A 21,702-nucleotide genomic window follows, 5' to 3' on the forward strand; every position below is an offset into this window, starting at 1 on the left:
TATACTTGTAAAGTAAAAAAAATATTATAGTAGCCTGTATGTATTAAGTACATTGACTTTGTACCTGGATCACAAGCCATACCCAGTGATCAGACTTCAGACTGTATGGAAAATCGGCTCTGGAGCACTACCAACAGACACCGTTGACACAGCCTGGTCTGAACACTGTGGCTGTAACTGCAGAAAGCAAAAGGGCTGCCCAGCTCTCTACCATAGTCAAGTGGTCTGTTTCTCCAGCTCCTTATCTTACCTTTCAAGATTAAGTTAATTAAAAACAAAGCAGAAAATAGGTTAGACTAAAAAGAGAAACTCATTTATATAACAGAAAGGTAAACAAGTTACTTCCCAACTGCACTAAGGAAGGCAGTTATCCATAGAAACACAGTAGTCTCCCGAGATAAAATTAACATCCTGTAACTCTGTTTAAACCAGAGGATGCAGCATTTTCTTCAGGAAGTTGCACAGAAAAAGCCAGAAATCTTGATCACTTTAAGACCAAACTTAAGGCCCAGATGATGCTGAACAATCACCGTCAGATTTCACTGCTACATAAACCTCCCTCCTGAGGCCAAGCCCTGAAAGGCACTGAGACCAAGTCCTGTTATTTCTCTTCACTGGAATATGAAAAGCTGTAATTGTATTTACCTTATCTTTATTACCCACAGCAGCTCTTCAGTAAGTTGGTAAATGATCTTGCATACCCCAATGAGAAGATCTAGGAGACTGCTTAAACAACAAGCAGCGCAACTCATGCTTGGTAGCGGTTTGGACTATCATAAAATGAAGTTCAGAAGCTCAAATTAAATCCGTGCTTGGCACGCACACACGGAACAGCCACTCCGACAATTCTCACAGCACAATCAGCCACTGCAGGGCATGGCAGCTCTTCGACAGCTTACCAGACATTTCCAGTTTTCATTCAGAATGCACAGCTACGTACTCTTGAGTATGGATAAAACGTCAAACTGAAGCATTGCAGGTATTCATAATCTATTTAATAGTGGGACACCAAAGAAGTACTACACATTTTTCTTGAGCACATTAGGTTTTGATTTAAGCAATTGCAAGGGATGCAGGAATTTCTCAAAAATAGTCTTCTATATTCTACAATCCACAGTTTACTGTATCAGTCTAATAAGTCATATCAGGATATACTGTTTGTGCTAACTGGTCTGATAATCTGATCTTTAGCAAAGCATCCTTCCCCTTCCTCCACCCCCCCAAAAATGTTGACAAAATTCAGCCAAATTGAAAAAAAAAAATATACTGTACGACTTCTTTTAGACTCTTTTGTTGACCTAAACACAATGGGAGCTACCAGTTATACACAGCTTATGAACGATGTTGCGTTTTAATTCTAAAAGTGTTCATGCTGATACAATAAAATATTTTATACAGCAATCAATTTTTAATGCTTTATTCATTGATTAAAAGAATATACATTTAACATAAACCATACAACATCAGTCATCAATTCAAACATTCAGCTGGTTTCCTTACATTTTCTGTCAGGAGTTTTTTTTTTTTTATCTGATCACATTTATAAGATAAAATCTCACCACATCTGGCATATACACACACTGTGCCAGTGGATTCACTCTACTGATGTACATATAAAATCCGCATGGTATGTGCTCACTGGAGACAAAACAGCGCACACCTGTCAAAAGGTCATTTTAATATAAGATGGTAAAACCATTTGTAAAACACATATAAACTTTTTCCATAAATAGAATCATATCTGGACATCTGTTGCATAAATTGTGTTTTCCAAAGCTTACAATATAGCAGCCAGGTCTCAGCACTGCTGGGCACCCACGTTGGCCACTTACTTTATTATTGCAGACTGTCCTTTAAACATTAAATGCACAACATTCGTACCACTTAAAACTGGGGTCAGGTGGAAGTCTCACAGAGACCACGTCTGTACCGCGGTTGCCCTGAAACAGTTAAATCGGCTTTTAAAGCCTCTCAGATATAACAAGATTTTAAAACATACTTCATGGAATGTTCTTCATGCATCATAGCAGCTCATACCTGTGATAGAACAAGCTTTGTATTTGTTTCCTTTCCTTCCTTTACATTCACTATTCACAGTGAAACAGGTGCATGTTTGTTAAGAGTTCTGAGGTTGCTGACTGAGCCACAGCACAGCTGTGTACCACAGGTCGAAATTCGACCTTATATATTACAATCTAGCAGTATCTGGCTGGCCAAAAGTTGGCCTGCCCCTGCCAGCATGTGGGCACTTCTTCGTTTTTAATCTATTCTTTGGCAGCTGACACAGGCGCTGACAGAGAAAATCCAGTGACTTGGTTGCTAGGGATTTCACGACTAATGTTTGTTTGCAGGTGTATACCTTTGTATTGAAGTCTTCACTGTTATGTTTTTACCTCATCGGAGCGCACATTCTCGGTTATTTTCTTTTAAACTTTGGCCCAAAGCTAACTTTTAAGGAAGATGACAGAACATGAGAATAAACGAGGAGGAGTTTGCAAAGAATCCAAAAGACTACAGCTTATGGAGTGAATCTGTAAGTGCAGGTACCTGAAAAGCTAGCGTTTCAGCAGCTAAGAAAAGCTGAGAATGGTAGTTAAGTCGTGCTTCAGAATCTGCACGTGAAATAAAGCAAGGTGAGAGTCTTACAATGAACAGCCCTGGATAGACTTCTCTTCCTTTTAAGCCTATTAAGTCGCATGCTACCAGATTAAGCACACAATGACAGCATAGAAATCCACTGGGCTATGGATATAGGTATTAAAAAGAGTTGGCTCCTGAGCACAGAACTCCGATATAATAGTAAAATCATTCAAAATGCAGTTACTCAATAAAAGTAAAGTTAGCCGGCAACCTCAGACAGCCTTTGGCTGTATCTCTGTAAGGTCTGGTAGACAAGTCCATTAACCGTGAAAACCCTAAACACTGCCACTTTCAGCTTCTAAACCAATACCCGACTACGTTCTTTGATCAAGAAGTAGAATACACATATATAATTCTATATAGCTAATACTGATTAAACACAGCACAAAAGGGGTTAATTCACGCTACTGAAAAAAACATAATAGGACCCTACTTGCATATGTAACCACAGGAATTGTAAATAAGGAGCTAAATGCCTTCACTGAAGCTTTGCATCTCTCTGTAAAAGTGACGGGTTGGCTCAGTGAAGACACTGAGCAGCTCTATGTCCATGACTGCGTGCCAAGGTCGACCCAATCCGAGAGATACTTGCTCAATGAGATTGTGTACTGGATCCACATCCTGATCAGCCAGTTCTCCTTGGTCAAAATCAATGCTTTCTTCTGTGACTTCAAGAACTTTCAGGTCAGAGCCACGAAGACGAGCAATTGCAATAAGATTATGAGCCCAAACTGTGTAACCTAGGGGGAAAAAAAAAAAAAAAAAAGAAAAGTTGCTCTGTCATTTTGCTACAAGGCATTTTTTTGCTGAAGTACTTAATACCAGAGCATCTCAACATCCTTCCCAACCTATTTTGTCATTTTCTGTCTGGCAGAATCCCCCTACAGCCTTTTTTTTTTTTTTTTTTGGTTGCAAGTGGTAAAGACCCATTTTATATTCTGGATAAGGAAGTATCAAAAAGATTTCAGGTAGTTTGACCAAGTTTTTCCAGATCTAATTTTTTCACCATTTGTAGAAAAGTGGACTTCTTTACTCTGAGTTAAGTTACATCTACAATTTCAAACCTCCTGTGATCTACTTCGTACTATAAATAAATAGAATGAAAAAAGTGAGTAATCAATTATTTTAAGTGAATGTATAAAAGGACTGTTTTAAAACTGTGCTTGTGCTAGAAAAAAATCTGAAGTTTGCTTTTGTTGCATTAGAGGTAGACTTAAAAAAAAACAAAAAGAAAAAAAACCACCAAAAAAACCCAACCCAACCAAACAAAAACCCCACCACACACAAACCAGAAGCCTCTCCAGGAAATAGGTCACACCAGTACCAAAAAAACCCCCAAACTACATATATCTTGTTATTCTATCTAAGATTAAACATAATTACAAAGCTTCCCTCTCTTCCCATTAATGTATATAGGCATCCCTCTTTAACAACACCTACTCCCCAGTTACCTGTTAGCTTTCTGTACCCTGGCTAAGGCAAATGCTGAGCTCCTCCTTATTCAGATGCAAACCACAGATGATCTGGGAACTTCCCTTTTTGGGAGTTCTGCCAAGTCAGCCCTTCCATTGCAAAAGGAAAGGCTCATTTCTGCCTTCATCATCATTCTCACAGGTGCTAAGCCTCTTGGTGAGATGCCTAGTTAGATTCCAAGTAAAGCTGCAGTCTGCACAGTATTTGAACTGGGAAAGTTAAGCTGCTGAGAAATAAAGACTAACTGTGGTTTGGTCGGCAATGCAGTTAACATGCTCTACATCATAATGTATCAAAGTAAGACAGCTAGTTAAAGAATGAAGAAAACTGATGTCGAAGTAATAAAGAAAGGAGAATTCTTCATTCATTTGCTTTTACTTTTTCCTACTGTTTGTCTCTAAGGCTTCCTGTAAATATCTTGCTCAGGGTAGGTTTTCAACAAAGAAACCTGCACACACCTGTATGGCTCATTTCTGGTGTATTAACCATTAGGAATGCATGAATTCCCCCAGTTTTCATCTGCTGATACTTCACCTCCAGCACAACTGTCCACAGAAGATGAAGCTGTCAATAAGGCTGTAGGACATTAAACCCAATGGAAATTCCACCTGTATGATGACACTCCCCTATCAGGATTTGAAGGAGCTCACACCACCTTCCCATTATCTTGATCATAAAGGAACTTTACTAAAGAAATCCCTGACAGAAAGTGCAATAAAGGGAACAACAACTACAGTTAAGTTCCCTGTACTATCCTTGTGGTTCAGGTATATGGCTTTTGCTATAACTTTTCTACGGTCAGATCCTCTATCCTCTGGAACAACCATCTTATTCTCAACTTAATCTCATTTCAAATTAACTCTTTCACAAGTTTTGCCTGAAGTTTCTCAGTAACCTTCCAGCAGCCAAAAAGCCTCTGCCCAGCTAAGTATTCAGAGGTAACAGGGAATGATCACTTCATTACAAGTATCACTGCACAACAAATTCACCATGGGCACACCATAATTTGTTTTTCCTTGCTAGTAAACATTTCAGCTTTAGTTTTGCTCAGGGACAGAATAAAACTGAGAGTCTTATAGGTAATACAGTATGTTTACAATGCAAAGTCTTGAAAATCCACATGAAGTGTCCTTCTCTTAAGGAGGAGGGCAGAAAAAAAGAAAAAAAAAACCCCGAAAGGCTTCAGCCCCCATCCCATCCCAAACAACCACACACTATTCACACCCTTCCTTCATTCTGCAAAAATGTATTTAATATCCTTCAATCAGCTTTCCTCTGCTCCTTAAGATGCTACCTTGGTGGAGAGATGGTATGACTTCCAACAAAAGACAGAAGAGAATCTCAAGGCACCTAAGAGTGTCCTTAGGATATATTTTCCCCCTCCTCTTTTGGTCAGTGACAAGTAGCAGCCAAAACTATATGTAATCAAAGGCTTTTCGGGGCAAACTAATAGCAAAAGAGGGAAAACCAAAAATCCTGAGACGTATTGGAAACTGAAGAATAACCACTTCAGGAGACAGGAGAAGAACCCTGAGCACTTACATCTAAAGCAAATTATGGCACCTTGAACAAAACCACCATTTTTTCCTGAAGAAAGCTTGAGAGTATCATGAAGAATATGACAAGTGGAGCCAGAAGCCATTATTTGGTAAACCTCAGAAAATACAAGCTTGAGGCTAAGACGCTGTACTGAAGTATCACAGTGTTCTAGATCTTTCTTCCTAGCCATGTTCTTCTCACAGTTGCTACTCTAGCAACCTAGAAGAAAGATGCTTACGCTATAGACCAGAGAAGTCATATTCACAGCTTAGAAAAGATCAGGAGGCATTTATAAGCAGCTTAGCTAGCTTCTGCTGGAAGGAGGGGAAAAAAGAAGGCGAAAGAATCTGAATCCCAACGTCAGAGCAAGGGTGATATTTGGCCATTCTCTCCCCCAGGTATACACAGCATGTCTCCAAAGAAAGAAGATGCAGCAACAACCATTTGCTAGACAGAATTGTAGGTGGTGTTTGCTTTCCCAATGCTCTGCACAGAGTAATACCTTCTACTGAATAGGCATGTGCTGATATTAAATGATACTTATGCTAGCTTATGTTCAGCTATTTTACCATCTTTTTAAGTTTAGATAATATACCAGAGGACTTCCCTGTAGTAGGAGGATAATTTAAGGTAACACATAATTAATTTTTTTTTTTTTAAAGGTCCTCAAACTTGTATCCAAATGTTAAAAGAAACTGCTAAAATCCACATTTAGAGTGGTAAGGTCATGTGCCAGTATCCAAAATCTGTCAGACCTGGAAACTACAAAGGAGAGGCAGCTGAATTGCCCCCCCCCCCCCCCAAGATTTTTCAGTAGAAGACAGTGGAAAAACTTTTTCTAGCAAATATAGCAGGACCTTCTGACTTCAGCTGAAGGAAATCTGAATGTACAACCTTCACTGCTGAAGGTCTCTCCTGTTTATGCTGAATGACTGGAGATTTACTCCCCTCAAAGCAGTCAGAGGAAACAGGCATTCAAGTCTTATGCAACACAATACAGAGTCATCACTTAACTCCTTCATGCACCGGCAAACTTGGTCTTGGTAAGCTGATTCCAGCACAAACAAAAAGAACTATTCTGCATTATTTCAGTTTCAGGTGTCTTAAAATTTGCCAAACAACTGTAACTTCTAGCAAGTGCTGTACTGATGACAGAGCTGAATACAAATGCACACTTTTTTTAAATTTGCAATTATATGGCAAATAAATAGGTGGCATAAACCTAGCTCTAGTATTACTGGTGAAACCAATGCACTCAGCGAGGCAACCTCTTCCACATTATATTTTTCAGCCTTCATCTGCTGGCAAAGTCTTACCAAACTGGTAACAGACTTCCTCCCCTCAGCCTTGGGGCACTTAACCCGTGTTATGTACAAACAGGAAGCACAATCATCTAATCTTGCCAGCATATGAGGTCACAGTAAAACAGCAAATGTTTTCAGTGTTCATGTTCACATAACCAGCCACTTGGTGGAACTTGCACAGTGCAGACCACTTTCAGGATAAGCCTCCTGGAATGCTCAGTTCTCAGTTATCCTCATTTCTGTGAGCAGTCTAATAAAATCCTATGTGACTTCTCAATAGAAGTTACTAAGCTAAAGTATGTTTAGAACTCATACACAATAAACACCTTCCTATTTTCAAACACAAAAATACCAGTATAAGGTACAACAGCGTGTACAGCAACCGTGCAGCAGACTTTTGAACACCACTCCACTAAAATACATTTATGATTAGAAAGGCTGAAGTGTTCTAAGTATTTCAAAGTCACATACTACGCCCGTGCAATATATTACCTACCATGAACAGCTAGGAGAGACAGTCTTGTGCACCTCCAGGCTAATAAGACAAGTGGATCTTCATTCCGGTTGTCGCTAAGATCTGGGAAGCCAGACATATCTATCACATCATTCATTAGTATAAAATGAGTGAGGAACTTGTCATACTGCCTGGATATGAGGTCAACAACAGCCCCTGAAACACAAGTGATGTAGCTGTCAAAGTGAATCCTCTCTAGGGGGATACTGGGCTTAAGAATCCTTAACATATCATCACTCTTGACATCAAAAGCCATTATATAGACCCGAAGATTAGTGCTGTTGCGAGTCAGCGCCTTCCAATTCTCATCTTCTGGCATACTGTCCAATGACTTGTGCATTATGGAAACACTGTGGACCAGTAGAGACAGTCGATGCAAAGGCACATGGTTGCTGTCAGCCAGGACTCTTGCCATTTCAGCTGTAAAATCACAGAAATCCAAAGCGAGCGAACGCAGATTCACAAAGCGCTCCAATTCAACCGCAGTGATAAGAGTGGTATTACCAGGGATGTGGTTGTCCAATAAGCTCAGATGTTCCATGGTGTTGGCTATGGGGTTTGACAAGGAGGACAATGATGTGGGAGTTACTATTTGCAGCATAAACCCACAAGACAGCCATTTCAATTGCCTGCTATTGCCTAGTATCTCTTCAAACAGCTGTTGTATTCTGCAAGTAAACAAAACAGACAATGATCCTATTAAACATAGTTTAGTCTTACCAACTGCATACCATTCTATTTTTTTATTCAAGAATTCTTCTTCTTTCATTTATGGCCTTATTCTGCAGAAAGGCGCTATTATTATGGTTCTTGTGAACTACAAATGTTAGAACCTGACTCTGCAGACCTCCCACAGAAACTTAATCTTCACTGCACTTAAAAGGTTAAAATTGTAAACTATCTTGAGAAAAATTATGTACTTTGTCTTTCAAAAACAGTGGCACACTATGAACCTTCATTTCATGTATTTCTCAGCACGTATTTAACACCCTCCCACATACATTTTAAGGTTATGCAAATAAGAAAACCTGTAACGCTTTTAAAACATGGTTCTTGTTTTTAAAAACAGCTTTTCATATTTGCTAACCTCTCCAGAACTGCAAATTCAATATGGAAAAGAAAAGTCATTTTCAATGAAAGGTTGTAGAAACTTGACTTTGAGCATAAGTTAGAATGATCTGAAACTACTTGTTTGACTTTGCTCATTAAAGGGTAAAGAACAAACATATAAGAAGATTCTTTAAATAACTCTGAACGTACAGCTAACTGGATTTTCAAGTGTCAACAGGTTCAAGTTTTACCAAAACAATTTGGACCTGGTAACATTTCAATATCAGATTATCAGTGCCAGATGATTCTGGCACTGCCACAATCCTCATGCCATTTATTACGCCGCATGATTATTTTGCACTTATTCTGATGCATCCCACCCCTCCTATCCCTTTATTTTTTTAATGAAGGGATGTTCTTTAAGTTAGATATTTAATTCAGGAAGGCAACAAAAGTATTTTAAGATAAGATTTTGAATACTAAATTCAAATAGTACAGTCAAACTCTACAAAATTCTTCCAAATAAATATTTTTCCAGTCTTCATCCCACAGCTGCTAAGGTCCAAAAGAGTCCTCCTGCCCAAATGACAAGTGTTCTTTGAGCATATACATTCTAGGACACATGTGTAGATGAGAGTTTGATCTCAAACCCTGGTTAGCCAGAAGGAAAAAACATTTAAGGGAAGCAGTTGAGCCAGGCTATGACAGTTCCACGAAACGCCAAGAAATAAGACATAAGCACCTCCAGTACAAAATTAGCAGAAATCTTTGTGCCTCAACTCAGGTAATGTTTTGCACAGAACACTTTTTCCTTTATTGTTATGAATATCTGTATACTTTATACATCTAAGCAAAACAATGTTACAAAGTTATTATTCTCATCCATGTATCTTCAATCGAGATAATGTCCAGACAAAATTAAAGGCTTATTTAGCCCAATATCCTGACTGACAGCAGAGAAACACTAACACCTTAAGAAGTGCAACAGAACAAGGAAAGCATATAGGGATATTTCTCAAATATCTCCTTAGTTTCCAAAAATTTGTAACTCAGACCTCCTGAGCCACAGGTCACTTTCTGTATTTAGTAACCCTCAGAGACCTCACTTCTACAAATTTATCCAGGCTCCTCTTTGAGCCAAGTAAGCTTTTAGCAACTGTAACATCCAACAATAAAGAACCCTGCAGTACGATTCCCCCCCTCTTCTTGCTTGCTCTGACCCTGTCACCTACTACCTTTGATGCCCCATAATCCTTCTGTTGTAAGAAAGTTAAAAGATCAATCCTTATTCACCCTCTCCCTCTGCAAATCCTTATTCATCCTCCCCCTTGCCTGCACGTGCTTTCTTCCTTCTCCTAAGAATGTACTGGGTTTGCAAGGCCTGACTTCTCTTTGTAAGTGGAAAAGTTCGTGTGGTTATTGTATTTAACTATTATACACCTCAGAATAGTTCCTAAGGTTTTGCCTAGTATAGTCATCAGGTTTAAAGACTTCAGTTCTTCCAGATCTTCTCTGAATATTTTTTTTAAACAGAGGACTGGTAACTGCGACACAAATTAAACAGTTTTAAACAACAGGTCAAAAGTCACAGATAGTGTAGTTTTGCTATTTTATTCCTAAATTATTTTACTGTTCAGATGAGCTCTGTTTGATCCTGGCAATGTTTGTTTCATAATTATTCCTGCCAATGCTTAAATTGAAGGCAGATTCTCTGAGAATCCCCCAAGGAAAAAGGTTCTACCACAGCAACCTCTCTAATTTCTGCCCATGAACAAAGACTCTTCCCTCCCCACTCTCACCATACACATCTATGAAAGGTGCTGTAATGGTTGCAGCAATGGTAGAATTTGGTTTTTAATAGTCCAAGTAGTCACTCTTAAAAGTGCTTGGAATATTTTACAGAACAACTGAAAAGATGACAAATCAATTTTGAGATGCTCGGTAGAATACTACCATCTATATACCTCACTGCACTAAAAATCTGTTTAAATTGTGCTTCTGATACAACTTAAACATCTAAGCTTAGAAGAGTACTCTTCTAGTACTCACAAAACTTAATGAAAAGAAATATGATACAGAACTCTGCAGCTGTTGGGTGGGTTTCCTCCCCTGTGGGAACTGCACTAAGTAACCTCTAAAAAGAGAGATACTGATTTAATGCTATCTACACATCAACTTTTTAGTGCAAGCACCCAAGTATTTATACAAGTATTTAGATTTGTGCTGATAGCCTACCAGCCTGTAGGTCCTAAAAAAACATTCCAGCCACCTTCCCCCAGTTCTTTGCCAATTTAACAAAAAGAGATCAAACATGTCAATAGAGAATATTTAATAGTGATCACTTTTGGATTGTTTTCAATACCTGCTTTATATAAGGCCAGACAGGAAGTACAATATAAACCACGTGCCATTAGTTTTAACATATTTCAAATAAATTTTTCAACACCCTAACAGGGGTTTTTCCTCCCCTGCAAATTCTTATGCACATCCTATTTTTCATAAGCAGACTGCATCTAACTGGAGTTTGCAAAAATAGTTTGAACTGTGTTCTAGGAATTTAGACGCATTAGGTGAATTCTTGGGAATTAATACCTACTTTATTATCATATTAACTTTTACTTCAACTGCCTAGCACATAGTACAACATTTAAGATAACCGTGTGTAAGTTAGAAAAAAGCTCTCTTATAAAACTGAAATTTAAGCATGGTTTAGTGAGTAGAACACAAAATATAAGCAGAGCTCAGCACATGCAAGACAGCAACATCACCCAGTGATGCCTCAACAAGCGTACTTAATCAGTCCCCTTTGCTCCCTGTAAGCAACAATTACGGGATGTTTACCATCAACCTGAAACCTACAAATCATACTAGAGCAAACTATTTAAAAAATAAAAACCTCAAAATAAGTTACTTTTGCAATTAACGCCCCAAATGGCACTTTCAGGCAGAGGACAGACCAAAGCCTGACTAGACAGGCTAAGTTACTGTTTAAGCTAAAAAAACCAGTCCTGACCAGTACTGAAGCACATCGATGGCCCTAGACAGGAAACAAACATATTACTAAGGTCCATATGGAGCCCGTTTGTTTAATTAAAGACTATCAATCAAAATGTTTTGTTTAATAACAGAGGCTAAACTCATTCTTTTGGAAACCAAACTATCTGAACCACACGGATCAATCATGGGAAGCAGATTTCAGAAAGCCAAAATTTTAAACAACTACCCTTTGTTCAACTCAAGACGAATGTCTTGTTTACACTGAGCTTCCCACCAGTAGTGAACTAAGTTGTAAAGAGAATTTTAGAAAGTAACCAGGGACACATATGCTATACAGAAAAAGAACAAGCATTACAAACCCATGCCGATCACTGCAAAAGTACATTTTTGAAAACACAATCCGAAGCCGCCTCTCCCTCAGAACAGCCCTGAGTCTTAACGTGGGAGAGCATCCCAATGGTTCTGTGCTAGCTGAGATTTCACCCACAGTCTGTTACACCCAGCTCAATGCTACGGACTTAAGGAAGTGTCACATTTTCTCCCCTGACTGCTTTAATTGCAGGAAGTTCCTGAAACACCTAGTAAGGTTTATCACCATACAGGTTCCAAAAATCCACAACTACCAATAATGCTGTCTTCAAAGGCTGCTCAATATCTTTCAGTGTTAGTTATCAGTATCCATGTTTTGCAACTTAACTGATGCAAACCCCACGAGCAAAAGACAAGACTAAGAAGCCATAAAGATTTACTTCCTGAAGTAAATCTGCAGCTACTGCTGATGAACTTGAGAACACTGAATAAAACACTGCCAGCTTTCCTTTAATTTAGAAAAGGACTAGCAGGTCCCAAATACATTGTTTTATTCTAGCAAAAAAAAAACCACCAAAACCAAACAGACAAAAAAGAGGTAGCATTTATTTGCTCATTCCAAAATGTGCAAAGGTCAATATTCAGCTAAAAGACTAACTTCAAATTAGATAATGAGTTTTGAATGGTTTATGGATCTGAAATGTGCATATTTATTTTTGTTATTTGTTTGAAGAAACATTTAACCATGCACTCAGCTGAGTAAACATCTGCTTAGATGGCTCTCTTCAAGCCCCTTGGCAAAGATTTGATTATATATTTATGTTTTCACAACAAAGGATATGAAAAAAAAGAAGGAACTTTCACCAAATCAGCCTTTTACCTGCACACAGCACTACAGTACGTGTTAAATGGAATCCCAAATTACTCTAAGTTTTGCATTCTAAGCACAATGGATGACAAAGACACAGTATGTGACACACATCTGTATTTGCACTGTTTTGCAAACTTAAGTCAGGACCAAACGTTTAGTTTGATGGTTGTGGTCACATACACACACTGATCTGATAATATACCTACACTAGTCTTAAAACCACTCTAAAAAATTGTAAAGATCTAGAGTGGCTGTACTTACTCCACTCCCAAGCTACTGGGAGAAAGATGTTTAAACTGACACTAATTAAAATTATGGTATTCATTTGATGCCAGATAAATCATGGTTTTATCTATATGGAAAGTTTTAGCAGAACTGCTAAAATAGTTAACTTAGCATCACTCCCTCTGTGGTAATTTATTCCACAAGTCAGTAGTTTTTTTACACTGTATTTAACCTTTTCCAAAGAAGAACAACTAGCTATTCTGATTATAAGCATTCAGGACTGTACCATAATGTAATTATGGCAAACTAAAATACACTTTTGAACTAAAAAGCACATTGTGAGCTATGATCTTCCACGAATTCTGCAAATACGGAACCTAGTTTTGATATGCAACTTGAAATAAGTTGTTTGTGTTTACATTCTCTTTCAAGTTTACTTGCTATATGTCCTCAATTCTTGTGAAATACAACACACCACTTCCTTTTCTAATTTTTTCATGTACAGCAATAGTAGAGGTGCTGGTAACAACCCCCCATCCCTCCTCCCTTTTTGTGCCATTAACATAATATTGTTTCTAGAACACAATGAAAAGAGGAAAGAGAGGATTCTCACCCTGCTGAGAAGGGGGGGGGTGTCACAAAACCAGACTACTTCATGTAAATAGTAGGAACAGAAATCAACTCAATTTAATTCTCATCCTATTAAAAAACTTAAAGCTTTCTCAGTCATGTATTTCAGGCATGAAAATCTGTGTTCTGTTACCTCTTTTTATTAATATATTTGATAATTTACAAATATAACTTACTGTTTAATCTTCTTGCCATCAGGGTCAACCTTGCCGAGGTATGTATTTGATATACTTCCATGTTGCTGCAGAATGCTTATATCCCCAAAGAGACTTAACTTCTGGAGGTTCCTATGAAACGACAAAATAAAAAGGAATCTGTACACAAAATTAAAACACTGTGAGGAATCATTCTGGATAAGACAAACACAGGCAATAAGGACACATTATTATTACATGGAACATGTAGTCTGTTTTGGGAAACATCCTACTGTCCTGGAATACAGGCACATATGGAACTACAGAAAACAAGACTGAGTATAAAGGGGAAGAGGACTACACAAGCTGCTGAATCCAGCTGTAAAAGCAAATGTCAGTTTTCAGTCACCAGAAGAGTGTTTTCAGCAGGCCAGTGCCATAAAGAAAACTTTTAGCAGTGCTTTCATGCATTTCTTAATCCTTGGAACATGTGTGTTAAGCGTCACAGATGAATACATCAAATACCTATTCCTTTTAACATTTAACACTGCATTTAATGCCCAAGTAGAACACAACCACAAACAACCCTGTCTGAGCACTTGCGTATTGCAGCTGGGTTACAAATGGGAACCCAAACCTGCCTCAATTGAGGCAACACAAACCTCCAACAGGAAAAATGAAAGCTCCCCACACCCTAATCAGTGTCTAATTTCTGTTATATCAAAGTACGGGAAGCTGTTCTAATATTTCCCGTCAGTGACCAGAAAAGGTTCAGTGGCCCACCATGATACATAATTTTAATTTTTAAAAGGGATACCTAAAAAGAAGTGAAAGAAGCAGCTCTGCGTTTATGCTGTACACGACTGTGTGCTAGACGGTCAGTTTTCCTTTCCCTAGTACAGTTTATTTCTCTGACTTGCATCTTTTCTGTTCCTAAAAAAGATCAAGCAAGAGGTATGAAAATTACTGCAGTTTTAGAGTAGCTGTGTGGCATTTACTTTTAAGAGTTTTATTTTTTTTAACTGACTAAGTTTCAGGTCAACATTTTTTTTTATTTATACATGCTGTAAATTAGATTTACTTCTAACATGCAAGGACTAGCCTGCACTTGATAATTAACATGGCAGAAACTCCAGTTTCATCACAAATGGATACGAGTTAAATTAATCTTAAACAGTAGATGCCAATTAATCTGTAGCTGACAATTAAGTGAGTTACATAAATCTTTATTTCTGCTGGCTTACAAATCATATGCTAATATTTCAGATCAGCTTCGAGGAAAATGCAACACAATTACAATGCTCAAAGCATAGGGAAGCTCTGGTGCCAGTTCGCTAACCTCCACAGTATGAGCTGATATTCTACCGGGGTGGGGGGTGGGGAGTATCAAGTAGTCACCTTTTAAATCTTTTAAGTAAGTACGAATTGCAGTCCGTAACTGGCATCTACCATAACTCATGGTTTACCTGTTTTGAAGTTCCTGTATTCCATAACCATGCACTAGTTTCCTGAAATCTATCCACTGTTGCACCTGCTACTTTTCTTCTATAGGTGAAGAACTTAATAGCAAGATCCACAAGCTTCATACCAAGTCAGACAAATACTGGAGAAAAATACCTAGATCTTACAACCGTTTCAGAAATTCTAACAATTTAATATTTACTCTTTTAAATACAGGACTACTGTACTGATGCTATGTTAATATAAACCGAGCCCTGACTACATGCTCAATATTCTATAAGACAGACTAAGACAATGCCTGATCATACTGAATAAGCTTGGCAGGGAAATCTGAAGACACTGGCACCACCACCGAGAGTATTTTGGGCTCTCCTTTCCTCAAAAGCTGTAAGAGAGAGTCTGGTATGACAGGGAAAGCAGCAGAAACCTCCACCTGGTGTGAAAGGCAGTGTTCACAGCCAATGCTATAATTAAGCTTTTATCTTCTGATCTCGGTGACTTAATTCTGAGAGCTAAGAGACAAAATGCAATCTTCAGAACAATTTTGAATCACCTGCATATTCACATCACACATGGGTCTTGTTTTGTGCTACTCATACCCCCAGTGAATGCTACTGTAGGCAGGTATTAATTTTAGAGCCACTGAACTAAAGGACACATGAAACACTACTTACTAGTATCCCACACAATTTTACTACATCTATTTTACTCCCATTTCATGTGCCACAGAGTCTCACGGAAAATTTCTCCGCCTCAAAACTTATGCAATGAAAACATCCAATTATTTTTCCATTCACAGCACAGTTATTACCATCAGCAAATCTGATCACAGTTCAACACAATATTAGATTTTTGCTACTATTTGCAGTGTCATATAATGTCTATGGCATTCAGCTCACATTTCATCTTTATTTTAGAGAGTTAGTAAAGTGACTGCTATTTAAATAAAATTATTTACAATTGTCATCTTTTGCTAAAAGTCATAATGGCATCTTAATCCTATGTACTACCTATACACACAGCTGGGGAAAAACACGTGTTTTGGGGGGATTTCTAAACCATTTATTTTCCACTAGCTCAAAAAGCGTACTAAAAGTAATAAGCTTCTTACTAAGCTCCATCTTCAGTTTTGGTCGGTCTTTTTGAACACCCAATGAAAAAATAACAAAATGGCCTTGCTTACGTTCAACATGAACAAAGTGGTAAGGCTCATATTGTATTATTATACTAGTTTTAGCCAGTTTCAGCTGCCTGCTCAGACCAATAGAAGAGAGTCATTAGAAAACCTCAAATACAGATGCAAGTCTACTGTTTTGAGCGATTCACCAATTTTTGGCAACTCCAAGATAGATACCATACTTCAAGATACCACAGTTTTACTATAATCTGCATTTTTGTTTCCACAGCAAAGATCAAACAACTCTCACAAATTAACGTACTGCAGAGGAAAGGGGAGGGGCAGGGGGGAAATCACTACCTTCCTATCTTCCTTTGTGAGCAGCTAGACGAGAGACCATACTTCAGGATTTCAGACTTACATAAAAGAACACAGAATTTTCCCACTGAATGCTTATTAGCTACTGTATGCACTGAAATAACTCACAGAAAGTTTGTCGCTCTCCCACCTGCCTTCCAGGACTTAGTTTTGAAAGATCTATTTGGGAAGGCACAGATCTCTTAAGAGCCACCAAGAAGCAACTTGTCCATCCTGATATTGCTACAGAACATTATTCCCACCTGCCCCCCCCCTTTTTTTTTAAATAGGAAGTAGAACATCAACTGTTTAAACAATAATATACTTTGTTATTTTGCTTCATTTACTGTCATAAACATAACAGCTTATAGAAAAGTTACAGATCACTATAAATGCTACTTTACTACCATTTAATTAAATAAATTCTAGATTTTTAGAGCTCATCATGGTCCCAGTGCTATTAAAGCAGTATTTTGGGAGTAATATGCTGCCACCCGCAAAATAAAATTTGTGGTGACTTGAGCTCTACCTCAAATATGAGGCAGACCTAGAATGTACCTTTTTGGATGATAACTGGCTGCCAGCAGTAATACTTGTCATAATATTATCAGTTGTTTTTAAACCAAGTTGCGGACAAGTAGTTATTTCCTTAATTCCATCAGAATTAGCAAAGGTTGCTCCGAAATATTTTTCTAGAGACTTAACATGCAGATTTGCTTAGAAATTGGCAATTTTATGTTGTACAGAAAATGCTTTTATTAGCAAAAATACACATCATTCTACTCTACCCAAGAGGGCATCCAGAAATTGCATTACTTTCAGTCATTACTTTTCTTAGGTCCTGCAGTACTGTAAATCCTCAAGGAATTCTAGAGCCATCTGAAGTACATTTTTTTTTTCCTGCAAGGAGGGGGGTTGTTACTGTATTGTTTAATAATAGATTTAAAAGCCTACAACAAGATTATGCAGTTAAGAAACAGCATACCATTTCACCAAAGTAGATTTCTTCCTCTCCAGTTCTGAAGTGTAAGATGGAAGTTCTTTGAACTTCTCTGCCAAAAAGCTATCATAAGGGCTGACAGGAGTTATGAAAGAACCATCCTGTTTTATATTTAATTCCAAAAGGAATGCATTTACAGTGATTCAGCCACTGGAGAAGTTAAAAACACTGCTGTTTCCATTATTTTGGAAATTACAATAGCTATCCCATGTACAACGACATACAGCAAAAACAAGAAGGAATTATTAATTATCCTTGAGTTACAGATGCATAAACAGAAGCAGAGAAAGTGACTGGACTGCAGTCATTCCTCAGGCAAAACTGAGCATCAGGCAGGTGACAATGCCTCCGGTTTAGACATGCGGTCATAGTAAGAACTAAATAACAATTTGGCATATGTTAATGCTCCTTCCCACTTTATTTCAATCTCAAAACTCTACTTAAAGAGCTAAAAACCAATGTTCTACATGCAAACTAATCAGTTATTGGTAGTTACCTTGCAAGAAAAAAATACATCAAAATAAATTAAAAACTTTGTTCAAGGGAAAAAGGGAGTCTATTCAGAAAGTAAACCTGAATAAAAGGTCAAGTGTTTAATGTACACCCCCCCCCCCCCAATTTTTTTAAATGCTCATTAAAAAAAAGCCTGCTGTAATAACCAGGTACCCTGTGCTCCCCAGGCATATATTATTAATTTCAAAACAAAAGAGCAGCATGCAAATGATTTGAAGATAGCAAGAAAGTACAGTAATGCAAAATGCTATCAAATTTGTTAACTTTTCACCTCTGGCTTACCACTGAAATTATACTAACCTACCAGAGAACAGGTACTGGAGAAACAACTACTTCTACATAGTATTTTACTGCAGTCCTGAGCCACACTGTGCATACAGAATCTGTATAAAAAACTTTAGAAAGCAAGTGTCCTTGCACAAGTTTCAGATAAGGCCATGGAGAATGAGTCTTTTTCAAAAGAAAAAGTGTACCAAAAGCCTTCTCATGACACATTTCCTTTTGACAGCCTCATATTTAAGTGAGACAGAGGAAAAAAAAAAAAAAGCATTCTAGTTTTTCCAACGAAACCCCCAGGCAACATCTCCTGCAGATATTATTTATTTTAAAATTCCAAGTCTGTATAGTGATATTTGTCTCAGATCAGATAATCACCAACATCACTTCAACATTTTTTCCACTTATGACATTAGCTGGATTTCCCAAAGATTCAAAGTTAAGTGAAAGCTCCTTAAAGGCAAGGGAAGACCGATCAAGACAGATGATCATGATTCGCACACCGAGGATTCACAGGGCAAAAAATAAATTAAGATAAAGGTGAGCTGGGACCAATGAGCCTTTTTCAGAAGTAAGGTTTGTAACTCTCAGCCATCGCAGTTGCACCACAGGAAGTACCTGCTGGGCACAACAGAGCAGAGGAATTGAAAGTGAGACTTCACACACCACATTTGCATTCATCTCAAACCAACGAGGAATTACATTTAAAGTTCTCTTGCTACAATTCAAAATAAAGAAGCAAGGAAGGCCTCAAACTACTCTCTAATCCCTCCAGAATCAAAGAGGGGTGGTGATCAGACCACGATTCAGTTGCAGACAGTTCTCCAAAGGCCATCCACAAGGTTTAATTCATCCTAAAGATACTCTGAAATACTCGCAGCTTTTTTTTTTCTTGACAGTAAAAGCTATATGCACACAGAGGGGAAATAATACGAACCACTTCCTATCCTAAAATCTGCATGGCTTTCCAAACCTAACTGTAATATCCTTGCTTTCCTGTTCTAGGTGCTGACTAGAGGCCATATATTAGGATATCTCATTATTGTATTTTTAAAAAGATATTTATCTTGATCACACCCACACATGGTAAAAAGAATGCAAGTATTTTCATTTTAAAGACCTCCAACCTAAGGGAATTATCTAATCTGCCAAAGTAAGTCTGTGAAAAAGCAGGATCTAAACACATCAGAAGTCCAAACCGCAGGAAAAGATTTCTATCCTTTAAATTCAATTTGGTCAAGAAAGTCCTACGTCTGAACTATTTTTTCAATAAACAAACATAAAAACCTCCTCCTAGTTAAAACTGAGTCAAATCTCAATTTAGCAGGTAACACGAGAGCTGGCATGAAAGCTCAGCTTTTCAACGGCAAAACCCCTCACAGCTAGAAAGGTGGAAGTATTTTATCGGGGCAGTACTCCATCCCTCTCCCTCCAGAAAAACACCAGTGCTATAATTTAACCCCCCCTACTAATTTCTCATGACATTAATTATTTTTCCGTCATGTATAAGAGGTCTAAAGCCTGTCTGCAGGAGGCTTATATGTTAAAGTGAGAACTCCCAGCTCTCACTCGCTCCATCCGAGCTGCATTCCCCCTTCCTTCAAAAGCACGAAGAAGTTTTTGTTATTGCAGCTATACCTCTTTTGCATATTGACTAGCCGCTTGCCAGCTACGCGTCTGCGTTTATACTCTCCATCAAACTACAGAATATGATAAAAACCAGGTAGTTTGAAGCAGTGCGCCTCCGTTTCTGCTCAACTCGCAACCGCAGAAACACCCACGGGGCTACCCAAGCCGGCTGCGCGGGTCTCTCCCCGCTCCCGGGGCTCCAGAGGCACAGCTCCGGCAGGAACCGGCCGCCGCGGGTCACCCACAGGCGCCGTTGCCGGCAGCGGAAGCGGACGGGACGGCCGGACCCCGGCCCCGCGCGGCTCAGGGGGGCTTCGGGGCTCCGCCCGCCCGCCCGCCCGCCCAGCACCCCCGCGGGGCTGCCCGCGCCGCCTCCCCTCACGCTCCCGCCGGGCGAGGCGCGGCCCTCTCCCCCCCCCGCCCAGGCTCGGCCCGGCGGCGGTACCTGTTGTTGCGGACGCTGCTCAGGACGCAGAGCACCAGCTCCAGGTAGGTCCTCAGCAGGTCGAGCCAGCGCGGGCACAGCGGCGGCGCCTCCCCGTCGCTCGCCGCCGCGGCGCCCTCGCCCGCCGCCGCCCCCCCTCCGCCGCTGGGGTAGTTGTCGGCGGCGAACTGTACGCGGAGCTCACGGACGAACCAGCCGCACTTGCGCATGAGGAACTCGAGGCGCGGGCGCTCGGCCGGCGAGACGCGGAGGCTGAGGCGGAGGCGCGGCCAGAGGGCCGGGTAGAAGAGGCACTCCCGCCAGTGCGAGCAGGCGGCCGAGGCCCGCAGCCGGTCGGGGCCCGCCAGGAAGGAGAAGATGTGGACCACCAGCTCGCTGGGCAGGGAGCCGGCGCCCACCGCCTCCCCGCACACCGACATGCCTGGCGCCGGCCCGAGCCCCGCTGCTGCTGCTGCGGCGGCCACAGGCGGCGGCGGCCCCGGCCTCGCCTCCGGCTCCTGCGACAAAAACAACAACATCAATGACAAGGCGGAGGGGGCGGGCGCCGGCCGGGACGCGGCTGCTGCCGGGACGCACCACCCGCGCCGCCGCCGGGGGGGACGAGGGGCGGAGCGGGCCCTACCACCGCCCAGCGCGGCGGGGAGGGGCTCGGGGGGGGGGGGGGGGGGGGAGGTGGGCTGGACCCCGCGCCCGCGCGGCGCCGCGTGGGCCCTACCACCCAGCCCGGAGGGGGGGGGGGGGTGAATGGACGCGCCGCCGGCGCCCCGCTCTGTTCCTGCGGGGCGAGGAGAGCCGCCGCGGCGGAGGGAGGATGCATTACCCCGCGGGGGGAATGGAACGTGCCACCGGTCGACCGGGAGGCGGAGCCAGCCCAACCGCCTCCGCGAGGGGAGGCTGGCCGTTAACCCTTCCGTGCCGGCAGCGAGGGGCCGCCTCTGCCCCACCGCCCCGGCCCGCAGGGGAGCCCGGGAGCTCCCGACACCTTGCGGCGGAGGCTGCGTGCCTCCGCCCCAGCCCCGCAGCGGAACCCGCAGCGGCGGGCTGAAGAGCAGCTCCGGGGCCGAGCGGGGCGGGAGAGTCCGGGTGCCCAACCGGCGCGGCGCCCTGAGGGGCCGGCCCGGCAGCGCGGGCCCCCCTCCCCCCCAACGGCTCCTCCGCCCTAACGCAGTGCGGCGGGAGGCCCGGGAGCGGGGCGAGGCTGCGGAGCCAGCGGGGCCG

General features: G+C 41.0%; 1 protein-coding gene across 1 annotated transcript; it reads right to left on the reverse strand.

Moving 5' to 3' along the window:
* Positions 1–1,401: 1,401 nt before the first annotated feature.
* FBXO33 (F-box protein 33) lies at positions 1,402–20,981 on the reverse strand. Its single transcript, XM_075503228.1, has 4 exons — positions 20,485–20,981; positions 13,729–13,839; positions 7,453–8,138; positions 1,402–3,380 (listed from the first exon to the last, which is right to left on the reverse strand). The coding sequence occupies exons 1-4, from the start codon at positions 20,901–20,903 to the stop codon at positions 3,109–3,111; spliced, it is 1,488 nt and encodes a 495-aa protein (XP_075359343.1). The 5' UTR covers positions 20,904–20,981; the 3' UTR covers positions 1,402–3,108.
* Between the last annotated feature and the right edge of the window lie 721 nt (positions 20,982–21,702).

The sequence above is a fragment of the Mycteria americana genome, chromosome 5 (genome assembly GCF_035582795.1).
Source record: "Mycteria americana isolate JAX WOST 10 ecotype Jacksonville Zoo and Gardens chromosome 5, USCA_MyAme_1.0, whole genome shotgun sequence".
NCBI lineage: Eukaryota > Metazoa > Chordata > Aves > Ciconiiformes > Ciconiidae > Mycteria > Mycteria americana.